The sequence below is a fragment of the Rissa tridactyla genome, chromosome 4 (assembly GCF_028500815.1).
Source record: "Rissa tridactyla isolate bRisTri1 chromosome 4, bRisTri1.patW.cur.20221130, whole genome shotgun sequence".
NCBI lineage: Eukaryota > Metazoa > Chordata > Aves > Charadriiformes > Laridae > Rissa > Rissa tridactyla.
Window position 1 is genome coordinate 61258242 of NC_071469.1, and position 18574 is coordinate 61276815.

At 35.9% G+C, this 18574-nt stretch overlaps 1 protein-coding gene across 1 annotated transcript in view; it reads left to right on the top strand.

Annotated features, from left to right (window-relative positions):
* Window positions 1-16839, top strand: part of TDRD9 (tudor domain containing 9) — a 62716-nt gene extending 45877 nt beyond the window's left edge. The window contains exons 22-34 of the mRNA XM_054199540.1: window positions 222-395; window positions 1667-1778; window positions 3194-3406; window positions 5175-5264; window positions 7183-7446; window positions 7912-8061; window positions 9133-9203; window positions 9586-9695; window positions 9877-9973; window positions 10612-10750; window positions 11836-11945; window positions 14688-14760; window positions 16096-16839. Of these exons, the coding sequence (XP_054055515.1) occupies window positions 222-395; window positions 1667-1778; window positions 3194-3406; window positions 5175-5264; window positions 7183-7446; window positions 7912-8061; window positions 9133-9203; window positions 9586-9695; window positions 9877-9973; window positions 10612-10750; window positions 11836-11945; window positions 14688-14760; window positions 16096-16191 (1699 nt within the window). The 3' untranslated portion in view covers window positions 16192-16839. The remainder of the gene's footprint in view (window positions 1-221; window positions 396-1666; window positions 1779-3193; window positions 3407-5174; window positions 5265-7182; window positions 7447-7911; window positions 8062-9132; window positions 9204-9585; window positions 9696-9876; window positions 9974-10611; window positions 10751-11835; window positions 11946-14687; window positions 14761-16095) is intronic.
* Window positions 16840-18574: the final 1735 nt, after the last annotated feature.

Below are 18574 nucleotides of genomic sequence, written 5' to 3' on the forward strand. Positions count from 1 at the left end.
TAGAAAGTTTTCTTATAACCATAATGATAATTAAAGCTTTAAGGTGCATAAGAGTGGAAGGCAAAGCTTGTGAGGAGCCTACTTTTTACTGTTTGTTGGACTGCTAAGATAAAGTCAGGGAGAAGAAATGACGGCTTTTATGTGGGGGGGGTTTTGTTGGGTTTTGATTCCTCATCAAATATTTATTGTAACTGTATTTGATGGTGGGTTTTTTTGAACAGGGCTTTTGTGGAGTTCTCCCATAACCCAGTGGAGGGCTTTAAGATACTTCCTGCAGTGTACCTGTCAGTCAAGATGGCACAGCTGAAAATTCCTCTTGAGCTGAACGTTCATTATCCAGATGATATCGAAAAGCAATTGCAAGATGTAAGAGCTGCAAGTGTGTCATCTCCAAGGTAATTGTATTGCATAAGGAAGATGGGTTTCTTTGCAGTGTAAAGTTGAAATGAGGTTTGAATTCAGTAGGAATTTCCTTGAAAGTGTCACCAAGGAAGACATGTTAGGTTAAAAAAAAAAAACAGGTGTGTAAACTTTGTATAAGCAGAATGTTGTTGCAGGACTGGAAATAACATGATTGGCTGAAATATTTCGTTAAAGTTAAAGGTGTTCTATTGTTTAAGAGAACTTCAAGTATACATTTTTTTTTTTTAAGCCTCCGGTCAGTTTGCCTTTGGTGTATGGAAATCTGGACGTACATGGTAATTTCTATTTGTGCTAGAGATAATGTGGGGATTGCTAGAACCAAAATAAGTAAGGAGTAGTATTTGGGAACATAAAAGAAAAAGGGAAGGAGGAGGAGTATAACAACAGAAACTGGGGGGAAATGTAGCAACGTAAGGTGGGGAGGCATAATAGGAAACACTGATGAGGAGTTCAATGTAGTGAGTCTCTTTGGTCCACACTTGCTTTTGCTAGAAAAATCTGGCATGTGGGTTTCATTGTTATTATATGGTGTCTGTGATTCTCAGGTTCACATCATACAAGCAACTTGCTAAAATGGTAATCTGCCTAGCTCCTGACTGGTCTGCAGCAATTTTAGTATTTTAAAGTAAGAAATCTAAAATAGGAAAGCAGGAATGAACTGGAAAGGTTAAAGTGCAGGTGAATACTTCACTTCCAGTTAATTGTACTTAGTTTTTAATAAAAGATTTTAGCAGTTTCACTGTGCCCAAAACAGCAATTAAAATCTTTGTGAAAATTAATTCTTGAGGGACTCAAGAAAGAAGCCTCCTAGGCTGAAAGACTAATTTTAGAGTTCTTAATTTTTATCAACTAAAAGGGATATTATAGATATAAAAAAAGATATGGTGACTTTGTGCTATAGTGTACTCTATTTTTAAAAAATGAGCTTAGGAGGCATACCATAACAAAAAGCCCCACTATTTAATTTTTTTGAGTTTTAATAAACTGATGGCACAGTTGCGTCTTGGTATGTATCTTCCTCTGTTTGGTCATAATGGAATTCAGAGAGTTTCTCTGTAGTATTTTTGTTCTGTGTGGTCATTTTAGGTTCTAATTGAATTAATATGTTTCTAAGTAAAAGTTATTAAGTACATAAATGTGCCCTAGGGGCACCTTGGGAAGCAAATGAAAGCAAAAAAATTGAACTTCTGAATTTTCACATGTGAGTAAAGTGTTTAGCATCTTTATTCCATAAATTTTTTAGAGTAAATGTGGACTGTCGGAAGCAGACAGTGGAGCCTGTAGAACTCTCATTTGGTACTTTACAACAGACAAAGATGATCCCAAGTCGTCTTCTTTCCATCAGGGTAACAGAGGTAGGAATATTCTACATCTGAAGTAGGCCATATCTAATAATTGGTGCCTAGATAACTTTGTAGAGATGACAGATGAATATCTGACAAGCTGAAATGAAAAGAGGAGGTACTAATAATGTTTTTCCCACAGAGGTAACCGTAAGAGGTATAGACAATATTCTTGGTCTAATTTTTAGTAGTTCTTTGTTAAATAGTACTCAGATGTCACAAAAAAAATTCAGACATTGAAATTTATTTGTACTTCAGAAAATTTGTCGGACTTGGTGGCAGTAAATGTTAGCTGAAAGTAGGCATAAATGTAGAGGATTAATGGGAGAGGTAAAATATTTGTGTACACTATATAAATGAGAATCAGTAGGTATTTGGGCTATTTATCTGGTTGTTATTATTAACTTGCAGTCTTCAGAAACAGTATATGTGAGACATGAGATGAATTAATGGTACTGCATGCTCATTTGGAAAAATATTGCATGCATAAATGATAATTGTGCTAGGGGAAATCTATGTATATATAAATATTTCTGAATTCTGAAGCTGAGAATTTTTAAATCTTGTGTAAACTATTGTCTTCTCAAGAAACTGAGTAATAGCAAGCAATATATATGCTGCTGAAATAATAAAAAAATCCAAACCACTGAGCTAGTAGAACTTATAGGCTGAAATATTAAAACAGCTCTTGATATCTCTGTTTTGCAAGTGCAGAAAAGAATATTTTCTTCATTTTATTCAGCTAAGTCTCTTGGATCAAAAATGTTCATGGATTTAATCAGACATATTCCAATCACTTAGCTATCTATGGTACTTCTGTTTATCTGTTTAATACATTGGCTTTAATGATGGTATGTACTGTAAATAAATATTCTTTTTTATCACAAGCATTCGATGTAAGATCAGAAATGGTATATGAGTTCAGTAAGCCATTTGAAAAGATGACGGACTTTATTCAATTTGATTTAAATAGTGGTGTGTTCTCAGTTTTCTAAAGGATAGCTAATCATAACAGTAACAATGCCAGTTTGCTGATAGATGTAGCTAACTGCTATTCTTTCACTAATAAGAAAAATACAACATATCTCTAGGTAGCTGTCTAATCAACTGTATGCCGTATATTTTTTTGGTATGTTAATTTGATTTAGAGAAATGGAAGCAGTCTTTTCTTAATTTTCTGTATTTTAGTAATGCTTATATCAGCGTCTATTTAGATGAAAAGTTTATTGCAGTTGCACAACAAGTATAGATTTAAAAATAGCTAATTACAAGAGAGAAATGCTTCACTGCATTATTGCAGCATGAGAACGTTTCTGTGTGTCAGGAATAGGGTTGCTTTTATGTGTTTTGCTCAGATGTGTTTTGTGATTGATGTATAAGAATAAAATAATATGAAATCTGATATTGTCTAATTTTTATACTTTCAGATAGTAGAAGTTGGACACTTCTGGGGCTACAGGACAGATGAAAAAAATAGGACTGTACTTGAGGCTCTAACTGCTGAAATAGACTGCCAGAACCTGATGGATTTAACAGTGTCTCCGCATCCAGAGTTGGTTTGTCTGGCACCGTTCACTCATCTGGAAAACAGAGGATACTATAGAGCTTGTATTCTGAATGTTTGTGGAGATTTTGCTGAGGTACAGTAATATGTTATGTCATATTGAATTGGTAGAGTGTAATTGGGTTAACAATCTTGGAGTTATGCTTTTTTTTTTTTTACAGAGCGCAATGTTCATCATAATTATAAATATTCCAGTAAAGAAATCTGTAGAACGAGAACTAAAATAAAACCTTAATACAATGTTGCCAGAATAGATGAATTAGTTTTTTGCCAGAACACAGGAATATTTTAGAATTAAATTGTTGTTGATACAGTAAAGTGTTTTGTGTGCTGAAGCAGAGCGAAGCAAAATAAAGACTGAAACCTCCAGTAACTTTGAAAACATGGTAAGGAATGCATAGGTCCAGTGCTGTATTGCTGGCAGCAGCCCCATCACTTGCTCTTCATAAATATATTGAGATCCATCTGAAAAGTAAGTTCTTGTCCCCACTGTATTGGCAATTTTCACTCATTTATGGCCAATTCGTCTATGCTTGTTCTTCTGCCAGTGCTTCTTCCCCTGGTTTACCTAGGTTTTCTTCTCTTCTTCCTCTTTTCTCTCCCTTCCGGTTTCTTGTCTATCTTTTTCTTCTTGGACTTTGTTTTGCTAATTCAAGCAAGCAGCTTGAATTAGCTTTCTCATCTTTCTCATTCTTTCTCATCTCACGTACTACATTGACTCTCTGTTCACCTGCTCTTCATCTCACTCTGTTTTGTTTTGACCTCGGTTTTCTGAAGCAGAATTATGCATGCTCCTGTGCTTACAGTTCTGCCTTTGTTTATGCAATGATGCTAGTATTCCTCTTCCAACACAGTGTTTCTCCTCTGCATTCAAAAATATTTCACGTGGCACGTGCCATGTTTGCCTTTTCATAGCTTTTTTGCCTGGGCCATCTCTTGTCATCTTAGACTCAGTCCTGTGTCCTTGGTAATTTTCAGCTAATTAGAATTTATAAATAATAATGAAGCATTTATAGCAGAAATTGTTAAAAATTCCAAAAGATATGATCTTTTACTTCAATCCATTTGATTCTCCCTTTTCCTGTTAAGTTCTCTCAGGTCCACTCAGTGTGATCTTACTTTGTATCAGTGTTTATGTTGCTGAGTTCCGTATCATCAACAAATTAATCAGAACATTTTGGCTTATCGTGCTGAGATCAGTAATGGAAATTAGCATCACGGTTCAAGATTGGTATTCATTTTTCAGGCTGTTCTTTTCAGCAGTTAAGGACAGATTTTTAAATTTTTTTAAGGTTAGCCTTTGCACAGCCCATTCCTCCTTTGAATTTCTCAGTTTATTAACATGGCTGGGTGTTGCCACTACAGAGTTAATACTGAACATTGTCATCTGTTTAAAATAATGGAAAACTAGTGAACAACAATGCTAATCTTATTACTTTCTCTTTTGCATTTATAAACAGTTATCCGATCCATGTTAGCACTTGCTTATCTAAAAGCAGTTAATAGGTAGTATCACCGTTAAGAAGTAAGGTTATACAGATTTAATTGTGGGGAAAGAATTAGAGCCTTTCAGAGAAATGTGCCATTTCTAGATTTAGCAGATTATTTGCATTACCAGTGGATGTTTAAGACAAGGGGTTAAATAACAGACATGATAGAATTTGACCTGTTATTTTTGACATGACTTCATTTGCATCTTTTCCAGACTCTGAATTTGCTTCCATTTCACTTGATAAGGTTTTGTTGTACTGTAATTTAAACTTAGGTTGTCTCTTTCCTTGCTACTCAAAGTAGCACTTCTAATGTTATGGAATCTCTCCATATGCTCTTGATTCTTTTTCCAGGTTTTTTTTGTGGATTATGGCAATAGATCAAAAGTGCCTTTAGAGAAATTAAGAGAGATTCCAAGCTGTCTTCTAGAGCTTCCTTTTCAGGTAGGGGTGATGCTATTTACTGCTGCTTGATACATATTTTCATGTCTGGTCTGGCAAAAAGAAGCGTACTTCAAATCATAATGCTTTCCAGAATAATAATGAAGTAGCATGTATTTTAACAATGGGAGCACCTACAAATAAATCACCTTCACTAATAGATGGATAAATGTTTTCCACAGACATGTATGCACAGAGCAGTAATTAAATGCGTGTAACTGAATTGCATTGTATTTAATTGTAGAAAAATATTATCCAGCCTTTTGTTTTCAGGGACACGTGCTAGAGGGGGAAAAAAAAAGGAAAGCCTGAACTTGCTGCTTGACTGGATGTAAAAAAACATTTTTTGTATTCATTTGTTTTAACTGAATGTTTGAACTGGTCACATTTCTGTGGGGACAACATCGTGGGGTCTGTCTCCCACCTGTAATCATAGGAACAGTGAAAGGAGAGAGGAAATTTCTCTGACAGCTGCCTTTTGCTGCTTGTTGCTTTTGGTTATCAGTTTCTTTGCTGTCCATCAGTTCTATGAGAAGTAGAACTACTCTCTAGAAGCAGAATGTTGTTCTGGTTCCTCTATTGCCTGCTTATATGCAAAGCTCAGGAGTAACAGGCTGAGCAGTAGATCAGCTTTGCTATAGGCTAAAGAACCTCTGCGCAAATCACATAGGTTCATACAGCCTAGAAAACAGCCCAAAGAGGAGAAACTGTCAATGATTAGTTTTATCTGTTCTCTGCTTAAACCTGTCTGCTACTGCTACAGAGAAGTGGCAGCATAGGATCCCTTTTTGCCTGCATGCAGCAAGTATTTTTGCTCCATCAAAGCTCCTGCTCTGCTACACTGTTAGTTACAGAACAAAAACATAGGAGATACCTGATCTAAATTTCACAAAGCTAGAAGTCTCTGGTTTTGCATTGTGCTGCTTTGCCGTTTTTTGAACTCCTAGCTTTGCTTGGATCTTCTCAGACAGAACTCTCCTGATAATTAAATAGTGATCTGTAACACATCTGAGGGACTCCTTCAGATAGTTTTTCAGAAAAATAATTCTCTTGCTATATTTACAAATAAAATAACTAGAGACTTCAAGTGAAATTCAGCTTTCCAGTCCTCATTCAGATATTTTTAAGCTAATTGAAACAGGTGTATCATACTAACTTTGTTCTCTGAAGCATTTAATAATGAAAATGAAAAATAAACCAGCAGAAGTATGGTTTTATTTTATTTATTTCTTCTTGGTATGAGATCTTAACAGTGTTAATGTTGTTTGGTTTTCTTCTATAATTAATTTTAAAAAACTAAGAATTAATTTTGGCAAGAAGCATCATTTTTTGTTTTTTCATCAGATGTATTAAAGGGAAATGTATTTCCGCTTCAGGCCTAATCTTTTAATGCCCAGTTTTAATGACTGGCTAGGAAAAAAAAGGTTTCTGTTGTAAATTCATTTGAAGACGTAATTACAGATAGCGATTGTGAAAAGGAGTTAAAAGAGAGCTTAATTACTCTTGCCTGCCAGGGACAGAATAGCTGCAGTGCTCTTGCCAAGTTTTCTGTTACCTTAGTTGAAAAGAACTATGGATTGTAAAGTGTTTTCCAGAGTAGACATCTCTACACTCCTAAGGTTTTAATGTGGATGGTGAATTAATAGCAAATTATCTCTTATTTGTGCTCTGTTTGCTCTGATTCATTAGCAACTATGTACAATATTAAGTAATATGAGATGTAATGTGTAGCTGTGTTGGCAATAACGGAATAAGAATTCTGCCAGTAGCTTTATAGCAGTCCTAGAAATTTACATAAGCCACTGCAATAACTGTAAAGTCATTTTATAGTTATTAATTCAAACAGTTTGTTGAGAAGATGGAAAATTTTCATGCTGATTCTCTACTCAGGCAAGTGTTATTTTCAATGTTTTTGCTCTAGGCTTTAGAATTCAAGATATGCAAGATGCGTCCATCTGCACAATCTCTTATATGTGGGGAATGGTGGAGTTACAGTGCTAGCCAGAGATTTGCCTCACTAGTAAATGGCTACACGCTTCTAGTGGAGGTGTATTCACTTGTGCGTAGCGTTCTGCATGTGGATGTTTTCCATTGCTTGAGGTGGAAAGAGGAGCTTGTGAACATTCGAGATGTGCTTATTGAGGAATGTTATGCTGAACTAGCAGAAGAATCATACGAATCACAAGTATGTATTGAGCAAGCTGCTTCTACTTTTCTTATACTAATTTATTTCAGCTCAGGCAGTTTGAAGTCCAGAGAAGTTGAGCTGAAGTCTTGACTAATGCCATAGAATTAGACAAGACTAATACTTGAATGGGACAATATATTTTTATGTGTGTGCATAATTTGTATTGAGCTGTTGGCCAAAAGCATTGCTGCTTTGAGACACCTTTTGAGAGAGATGTTTTCTAGGAGATAATGGCATCAACTGAACTGCTCCACTGGTTTTTGAAACTTTGAAAAAATGTAACTGTTTCATAGTTTTAACTGTCTTCCATTTTTGTGTTTTATATAATTTCAAAGGCGATAAGAACATTGTTTTTTATATTCATGTGCAAATATGCATTTTCTTTGTGTAGGACCTTTTTTGTAAATTTTTTTTAAAAACATATCTGTTTCATGGTTTTAACACTCTTCCGTTACTATGTAGCAAAGCCATGATTTGCTCAAAGGATTATTTTTGGACCAAGAAAAGAAGGAAGAGAAAATGCCTGTATCATCAAGAAAGGAAGAAAAGCGTCTCATTGAAAGATTGTTAAACTTGTTTTCTGACAATAAATGTGATGCGCCAACCCATAAGGTAACTTCAGTGATGGGTTTGGTGTGTCATTACGTGACCCTGCTTCTCACATTGTTAGAATGGAGATGAAGACTGAAAGTACGTTTAATAACCAAACCGTACTTGATGTCTTTCATAGTGCATTCTACCTTCTGTTGGTAGAGAGCCGTAATGTGACTATGACTGCAGACTGGTTTTTGCAGCTTTCAATGAAGTTTTGGAGTATAGCCTAAGAGCTAAGTGAACTGACTCTTTTGACACATTCTAAGGCAGCACTTTGAGCCACTGCAGAATGAAGATAAAATTGAAAAACTAAACACAATCTTTCCACACCTGGTCTTCATTATTTAAGCTACAGCAAAAAGCAAGATTACAACCCTGTCAATTTTTCAGAAAAATTCAACATGGGTTTTACTATACACAGTGTTTCGTTCTTCTTCAGCTAGCATTAGGTAAGCAGCTAGGATAGGTAATGCAGCAAACACTTCAATAACTGATAATAATGAAACAGTGGGTGTTTCTTCTGCTGCCAATTCCAAACTCAGAATTTATTCTTACTGAAGTATTTTGAGATACCTAGTCACTACTAAGCTGGAATATAAAACGTGAAAATGTGTGTCCTGTTCTGCATTCTGATTACAAGTTAAGTCTCATCTACATTATAATTCTTTTCCCATTTCAGACTTGACAAAATTTCAGGCTTTCAAGCACCTAATCGTGCTCAGTTTACCCACAGGAGTAATCCTGTTTAACTGCTCGCTTTCACTGAGATATTTTCAAGATTAAAGACTCACTCACGTAAACAAAAATGACCTGATTTTGTTAGGTGCTCTACAAAGTCTGAGCTTGTGTTTTTTAAGCCAGAGGAAAGTTGTGAATCCCCATCACCTGTGAAAGTACATTATTTTTGTTTAGTGGCCTCAATAAGCAAAGTTTGCTTTAAATGGGTGAAATTAAAATGCCGTTTATCAGTTCAGTGTTGTTCAGTTACATGCTGCAACGTGTTTTGGTTTTAATTTATGAAGGATTTTGGTTTGGAGAGATCCAGGTGCTGGCTAACTAGAACATCATTTGTTCTCTCTGTTTTTGAAGGTAACGGTTGTTGGCCCGATCAGTCCTTACGAGGTGAAATGCTGCAGTATGACTAGAATATCCCAGTTCAGGTATGAGAAGACTTTTACTGTGAAGTACTGGCACGTTCTCAGCTGTTACTTTCAATAAATAGGAAAAAAAATCCTAGTTATTCTTACAGATTTTTACTGAATTTTTATTCATTGAAAAACTGAAGTAGTCAGGCCTGAATTGCATTAATATGCACACTATTGCTATGTAAAATTTTAAGAAAGGTTTTATTAAAGGTGCTTTGATGTCTTACAGAGAAATTATTTATTAACTATCATAAACATCTGATAAATGGTAATCTTCAGCCATAACTGCTATCCATTGAGGTTGCATTGTGAATTTAAAATAATTCTGTTCTTACATGTTTTTGGGTTTGTTTTTTTTTGTTTCTAATATTGAAAATATTTATTATTTCCTCCCCAGAAATTGTCTCATACAAAAGGAAAGCATAAACTCTGTTGTCCTCCATGATGCTTCAGAAGATCCCTTTCAGCAATTGTTGGTTGCTGCTTCTTTATCAGCAAATGCATCTGGTAATGCTTAATAGAAATGCTTGGACAGTTTCTCTAGAATTTTGTTTTTATATATGAATACCTCTGTGAGTAAATATGTCACTGTAGTTCTACTGTACATCTTTTTGATGTTTCATTTTCATTAGATACTCCTTAGACTCTTTTGTTCGTTTGGTTTTTAATTTTTTTTTTTTGGTGACAGGATCTACTGTGATTTTAGAGAAAACATCTTTGATGCCTCCTATTCGTGGCCTGCTTGCACTCCTCAGTATGCTGTTTGCTCCTGCTATAGAACTCAGGTATTTGTGCGTTTTAAAAAGTGTTCTTTTTTTTTATTTTTTAGGACTTGCACAAATTGGTGATGGATTTTTTTTTTTTCTCTGCTTTCAGCATTCAGTATATTCTCTTCCTGATCAATCTTTTATTAGTTTTAGTATAGTATGTAGCTAAGGTAACTTGTTTCCTGTACTTACAAATTGGTGCTGCAGGCTCTACTCTCACGATAAGGCAATACAGTTCCTGACAATCGTGCTGGAAGCCTAGGAAGATAAACTGTAGAACTGGGCAAGTTTTAAGTCTAAGTGAGGAGAGGAACTTCCATGATTTTTGTAAAAGCTGAGTTCTGGCAGGTGCATAATGAAGCTAGCTTTCCTTAATTAAAGTTTCATTTTGCATATGTATTATTTTCTTTTTAAGTTTTATGAGTATATGTTTTCATAACCAGAACTTTAGTTTTGTTTCATCACTGTATTTAAAAAAAAAAAAAAAAAAACAAACCAACAGTATGACTATGTGTGAATGTTTCTCAATTGTTTTTGCTACTTTAAAACACCTGTATCTTGTTCGGCATGGCAAAATTCATTTAAGTCTGTCTTCATTCATACGAGTTTAGTTTCTTCATCTCTAGGCGAGACTGTTTTCTTTCTTTTTCATATAGGGTTGATAAAAATGGGAAGTATTATACTGGTGTTCTGTGTGGTTTGGGTTGGAGTCAGACTTGTGAGGCCTCTCTGCTTCCAGAAAATGACATGGAGCTGACATTTGATGTGCATTTTGGAGTGGAAGACATAACAGAGGTAAAACATGCATAAGAATTTCTGCTATAGTAGGAATTAAGTAGAATTCCGCACAAAAGAGCTTTTCATTCTTAGTTAGTAAGAAAACTTGTTTTAAGCTGTGGGTTTGGGGTTTTTTTAGCATACTACCTGCTTATAACCTTGGATTCTTATCACAAAAAAACCCAGTTATCCCCTCCTTTGAACAAAATAAAATATTATAGAACAATACATTGTACACTTTTCAAAACAAAGGCATTGATTTTGCACTAATTGGATGTCAATATTTGTTAGTTGTGTTCCTAGGATTATTGTGTACTGATCAGCCTAGCATGACTGCTTTGCAGTCCTCTGTTTGATTTTACAGCTCTGATAAATCATCTGTATCAAACTGCTTCTCATAAAGCAGGTCAAACAAACAAACGATAAAAACCCCTGTAGTCCTCATTACAGCCTTTTTGCATCTTGCAGACAGATCTGTGAGAGGGAAGTATGTACATACACTCTGTTAGGCAGGACAGTGAGCTGTATTTGACCTGTGCATCGGATCTGACGTGTGCTTTAGACAGTGAGGGACCTGGTTAGTTCTGTGTACAGAGCAGGTACATTAGGTGATGACCAGTGGTTTCTAGAGGCTTTTTAAGGACAGAGTGGACATGCTGGTGTGCGTATCTGTGAGCTGTTGTTTTCTGAAAGCACTGACTTGGGGTGTGTGATGTCTGGATTCATGACACCTTAGCCAGAATGGTAACACCAGGTTGTTGTGCATGTGAAAATTATGGACAGATAGAGAAAAATCCTTAAAATGTTTACAGAAGGAATTCTGCATTGGAAAATATCCATGCAAGTGGTAGCCTGTATGTTTTATGGCATATCTGAGTAACCTTTACGATTGTGGTATCAAGTAGCTGAACATTAACGTCTTTGACCAGCAGAGATGGATCTGGAGGAAGAAGTGTTTCTTCAGATGTTTTTGTTTGTGTTAATAATATTCCAGTTGAAGTTCAGTGGTATGGGTGCCCCAACCACCTCCATATCAGTATAATTCAATAGATAACTAGTGCTGGTTTAGAGTGATTTATATTCTGTCACTGGTATTTTTACAGATAAACATCCTAAGGACAGCCATTAATAAGCTGCTCTGTGAATGTGCAGTATATTCTGGACAAGAGAAAATGACACAACTGCAGGAAGACATTCGTCAGAAACTTCTATGGTAATAATTTCATAGAAATAAGATCTGTTTCACAGTCTCGGCAAAAAAAGAATAATAAATGATTGCTTAAAGCATAGCTCAGATTAGGCTTTGGGGAAATAATATACGTTCTCATTTAATGATGCATTTCATTTACTTTGTTTATTTATAAAGCAGTATACTCAACAACTGTAGACTTCTTGTGGAAGCACTGGTTCTTCAGGGAAGCCTGGTCATTTAAGAGTCATAAAACCTAGACTGTAAAACCTGTTCTACAGGATAGCAGTTCCTGATGTATCTTTGCTTTGTGCACCCAGGACAAAGCTAATAAAGTCCTATGGCGTAAGGGTGCAGAAGGCTTTAAAATTCTTTCTCCCGATCCATTAAATTTGAACTGTGTGTGCTGCCTTTCCTCCCTCAACACACCTGTGTAGGCCAAGTTAATTGCTGGAGTCCCAGGTTAACTTAGGAATTGAACCAAGGCCACCTGCCTTTTTTTCCAGCAGGCCTCCTTGCTTCTTGTAACTGAAACAGCGGTTCTGAAAAGACTATTGTGAGTCAGTGCAGCCTGCCTTGAGAATTTTTTCAGCTTGTGGTATGTGGGAAGTGTTCGAGGGTGCCAGTTGAATGAAGTATCCCTGTAACAGCTCCTTCTAATGTCTGACACTGCTGAGCATGCTGTGAGAAGTCTTCCCTTGTTTGTAAAATGTAGTGTGCGTTTTAGTGTTGTCTCTATCATTGGTAGACTTTCTCAGCCTTACCTGGCTCTGTCTGTACTGAACAGATTTCAAAAAGAGCTCTGGCTCAGCCATGACTTTAGAGTTATGTTATGCTCTCTAGTATTGGCCTCATCTCTAGGAAATGTGACCTTTTGTGAATAGAGCTTTTATAAAGTAACTGTGTGCTGAAGTGAGGCATTTCCTCATGCTGATAAAGATCAGAAGCTTTTATGCTTAGCTGCCCTTACCCTGGATTACCAAAATGATTATCAGAGCAGCTGTTTATGCTGAGTTTTCAGGTGTATCTTGTTTTTAAATGTACCTGCTCAGTTGATGATTATTTTTTTTCCCAGCTGTGAAAAAAACTACTGCATTGCCTTAAGTTGAAAGCAAGTACCCATACTTCTTATTTCCAAAACTTGAAAGAAAATTCAGTGTGGTGTATTTTATAATAAATTAAAAAGTGCGGGGGGACTCAGCCTTACGTTTTGAGGCCCTGGAAATGAAATTAAAAGAGCAGAAACAATTGCCAGAAGATTGCGTGTACATCCAGAAAGCGGTGGTACAGCTTCAGAGAAGTGTACTTTGGAGATGGACACTGCTTTCACTTGCAACTTAAGGAGCACCGGCGCAAGCTGACGGCAAGCTGTTCGCTTTTCATATCTGCAAAACTCTTGGTAAAATACCAGCAGTCAAGTGTACTGCTGATGCAATATTTAATTTCCTGTTTGTGTCCCAGTACCTCAGGCCAGCTGGTGTCTGCGTTGCCTTTGGATACTGCCACGTAGTAGTACCATGGTTATCTGAATGAAGATGGCTTCTGTGATTCATGTGGTATTAAGTGTAGGGAGAAGTCAAGGAAAGTGGATAGGCACAAAGAAGCAAAACCACAAAACCTCTCTGGAGGTGACTGACAATAACAGGAGCTCATACTTAGACATCAACACTTATATGCGCAGTTCCAGGCACAAAAATGTCACTGCTGTTTCTTTAGACATGTGAATACTCGCTACTGTTTTGGCACCTTTTTTGGGTTGATTGTTCAGACATCTCCAGCCAGTTGGGAGGCGAAGGATCAGCCTGCGCAGCTCCTTGGCACAGGTCCTCAGCATTGACGTCTTCTCAGGCTCGGTCAATGCTGACTGCCTGACTCAGGCATTCTCATCAGCCTTCTGGGCTTTTTTTCTTCAGGATTTTATACCTTTCTGTGATAGCATTTTCTCTCTTAGAATCTTTGTGATTTTACTGATTCTGTTCCAATGATCCTCCAGATAATTTTTCTGATTTTGGTTTTGGTTTTTTTATCTACCATTTTGAAGGAAGAGACAGTCTGGTTGTTGTCATGATGACTTCTTTTCCTTTGTGTAAAATCTTTTGTCGTTTTGAATATTTTTTTCTGATTGTACTTTGGTTTATGTCTTGGAAAAAAACTAAATTTTCATTAATAAGAGTAAATATGTAAAAATTTAGCCTGAACAGTTTTTCCTAACTTTTTTCCATTTTTTGAAAGCTAATTGTATTTACAACATGTCACTGCTACTTAAGACTAAAATGTGTGTTTGAAAAACACATCTAGACAGAATTAATTAAAGTCTACTACTGTTGTACTTTGCACAGCTTGAGGAAATAACTGGAGCAGACAGACAATCTATAGTAATTGAGTTGTCATGCAAAGCAAAATACTCTAAAAATAGCTGTATTATACATGCTAGTGAATAAGCATGCATAAAACTTACAGAATAAAGGACAGTTGCAAATTCTAGTAATTTGTAAATTTTTAAAAAAATAAATCATTATTTTCTTTGAAAGAAAATGCATTCTGATACACAATGTCCCTGTGAAAATTTGTATTGTGACTTCTTACACTAGAGAAGCAAAGTACAGAGAAGTGAACAAATCAGACTAAATTAACAAAGACATCTAAGACTCCCTTCAGCACAGCCACCTTGTAAATGCCTAGCTGTATCCAATATAAGAATTCCTTTGTATTTATAATTAATCAAACACAAGTGTATTTATTAAGGCTATTTTTATATAATTTCAGTTTAATCAGCAAACCAAAACCTCGAGATATAATTGTTCCTACATGGTATGAGAAGCCATATGCATGGAATCAGGTAAGGGTATAAACGTGATTTTTGTTCTTTTTCCTTTTTTTTTTTTTTTTAAAGAGTCTTAAAGTACTCAAGTACAGTTACTTAAGAGTGCCCAAAGGGAGAATTTCCGTTGGAAGAATGTCTGAAGCCTGGGGAGGGAGGGAATTAAAAAAAAAATAAAATAAAAATACTGATTTTAAAGATACTGAAAGCAGTGTTGAGTTGAATTTAAGGCTTAAGAACTGTTATGCGTGCATCAGCCTCTATTGATACCCTATTTTTGTAGAGTCTCTTTAGTTTGGGTGTTTTGCTTTGTTTTTTAATTTTGTATATACAAATATTTAGCATTTTCCATCAGAACACTTCATGATTTTCAAGTTGAGAGAGATTGTAAAGGCAACTTTACATTTGTTGGAAGTTAAAATTTTATATTCTTTTCATATTAGGCAGCTGTGGCCTAAAAGAAAAAGATTGATACATTCTTATTGTTTAGGATTTATCTGAATGCCTTGCATTTTAGTTTTGTTCTGGGTTGCTGTGCTTACAGATGGTTTTTCCCTTCTAAGCAGATAGAAATGCGGCTTGCTTTAGAATGAACATGCTGGGATCAGATAGAGGGCAGTTTTCTTGAAATCCAGGAGGGTTTTGTAGAGCTGAAGAGTCTAGCTTCCTACTCTATTGGAAATCTTACCTTTCTTTCTGTGAGGGCCCTGCAGGCAACTAAATTTCCTGATGAACAAGTGCATTTTCTTAATTAAAAGGGAGCAAGGAATTAGTGAGTGTAGCAGTAAGGCTTCTACATGCACCCTCCCTACGCATCTGCCACCCTGAGGCATATGAATGAGGGTTTTGGGTCACTTTTCTTGCAAAGATTGACAACAGGGAGCGAGCACCAAGGGCACATACTTCTAGTAGGCATTCACTGAGGGGTTTGAGTGTGTTGTGATATATTGCCGTAAGCCAAAGCGTTTCTATTTTCATATTTCAAATTCAGTTATCCTTGGTATCATGAAGATAATATTGGTGTTCAGCTTTTTATAACAAGTTAATGTGTAGGTCTTGGCTCAGGATTTTCCCCACTGCATCTGAAGTCTGAAGAATCTCGGGACATCTTTCTTACATTATCACATAAAATACTACCTGTAATGCTTTGGAATTGATTGTGGAATAGTATTCTGACTCAGGCAAACCATGAGATACAGCATTTTGTAGTACTAGCTCTGATGTTGAAATGTGTGGCATGGAACTGAAGTGCCTGTACAATTTGAAACTGTCAAAACTCTTCCTTAACTGTGTTATATAGGAAAACAGTATTAAGAATGCGTTCTGACTTTCCATCTTGCTTCTTTTGATTAGGTGGATTCTCAGTGTATCATTGACCAGTCAGAAAAGCAGCATGAAGGAGAAAATGATCTTTATCAGCTACATAAGCTTGTTTTGTTGAACGTTTAAGTATTTCTAGAAGTCTTTCAGAGGAAGAGGTATTACAGCTAGTCTAAAAATTACTCTTGCCTTCTATATAACCCTTGTATGTTTGTTTTGCAAGACTGTTCCATAAGATTAGTTGTAAGTGTAGTAAAACACAGTTTGGACTGTTAATGGTTTTGGTTTTTGTTTTTTAAAAAGCTAAGGTTTGTTGACCTAGAACAGATGAGTTTATTCATAGAATGAACTGACTTAAAGCAGGATGCAGTTTTCATTTTAATGATACTTCTGAGCAGGTTTATCACAAGATACGTGAAAGACAAAGCAAATCTAGGTTTAGTTGTTCATTTTCTGTCTAAAAGCTCATAAGCCATGGGGCATGGTTTTTTGTCTTTAACTGAAAGTTGCATTTTCTTCTTCTCTTTGTCAGTAGTTTTTCAAAAAGCCATACAAGGAAGGTGTTGGGGGTTTTTCTTAACTAAAAGGTCAAAGGAAACTGAGGATCTAAATGATATTCTGATCCAAAATATAACTTCAAGTACTGGATACAATTTTTTCAGTAATTTTTCATACAGCAAAATAAAACGTATGATTTCTTTTCCTGGATGGCAGAAGAATGCTTTTGAATTACTGATTTATGGTACCTTTGTTTCATCCTTTCCTCTTATTTTTACCCATGAGATCTGTAGTCCTAAAAAGGAGGTCAGTGGTTTCAGAATAAAATGCAGAAGTGAAATAAATTGTATTTGTCTCTTCTGTTGTGCGGTCATGCTTAATAAAAGCTAAATTTAGTTATTAATCGTATATGATTGCATTCATGAAATACATGAATACAAAACCAGTATATGAAAAAGTATTAATCTTCTCACTATTCACTCAATGATTTGAAGATCATGTAATACCCAGTCATCCTCTGAAGAACAGACAGAATCAATAGTAATCATAAAAAAAGTGGCAGATTTGGGGAAAATAAGGGGATGCCTAAACTACGAAATTATTTTAAGTTGTACCCAAACAGAGGGGCAACCATATAATAGGCAATTTCAGTGGCTTGTAAGCAATACTTCCTTAGACCCATTTCACTAATCCTTGTGAATCATAAAACATCACACTTTATATAGTGAGATATGTTTAATAGGAAAAATTGCATCTCAAGTGGCTTAGGCAACAGTATTTCTCAGTTGAGTGTTGTATGCAAATTAAGTGCTGCAGTTAAACACACCTTTTGATGCAAAGGAAACAGGCAGAATGTCAAATCCTTGCTTTGCCTATTAGCGAAGGGAATTCCTGCAGGAAAAGGTAAGTTGGTAATACCAAAAGGCATGATATAAATAATGTAACTTACCATAATTCCTCATAATCAACACTGAAATTGGGAGGAACAGACTTCCCATATTTTTTTTATTTTTATTTTTTTTAATTGTATGGATAATATGTCCTGGTCTGTTCATGTGTCTGTGCTGCCACCTGGTGCGGGTTGCTGATGTGCTGCTTGTGCCTTTTTGAACGTCTTCTGCCTGTTGTAATGTTTTCAGTAAAGCAGAGATACTCTGTAATGGCTTGTGTCCTAATAAAACTGAAAGGTTTCTACCCTCGTCCTTATGATGAGAGGAGTAGATAATGCTAACACCCATACAGTCCCATAACCTGGTTCTGGTCAATTGACAAGTAAGAACTGTGTATTAACTCTTAAGGGCTCCCAGTTTTGTCCTGGGTACATAAAAAGCCTGCAGACATGATATGTGATAGATTATCCTTGAAGGAAACAGAATATCTTAAAAGTTAGCTTTGCTTGGGAAATGTTATTATTGCCAGATGAAAACGTAGTACTGAAATTTAAACAGCAGCAGTTGTGTTTTATTGTTTGATTTAGGTTGCAACAGCATTGCAAAGTCGCTTAAACAAGCTGAAGGCAAACTTCAGGATTTCTCCCTTCAAGGTTAATAGTATGTAGCACTAGAGAAAGAAGTATTATAAAATAGTGGTGTCTTTGTATGGCTGTAGACCTGATCTCAGTCAGCCTTGTGTCTCTCAGGGGTTACTTCCATAAGAAAAAGGCCATGACTGCTTGTCAAGATTGCTTTCATCTCCAGGTGCTCACTAACATCTAGCAGAATGAGATTCCACTTACCACAATTTATTAGTGATCATCCACATTTATGTTTTGTTTTCCATCACTGAGTCCAAAGTAGAAATACTTAAATCTATAAATGGACAGGTTAACACTCTTGAATTCCTCCAATAGTTATGATAAAGCAGCCAATTGTATTGATAGGTGCTTCTCAAATCTGAAAACATGTACATTCACTATTGTTCATAATTTCCCCCACAGCTACAATGAAATCAGGTAGCAATTTTAACACTAAAGGATTTTTTGCCATTGCACATAATTAATTCTGGAATTTACTGC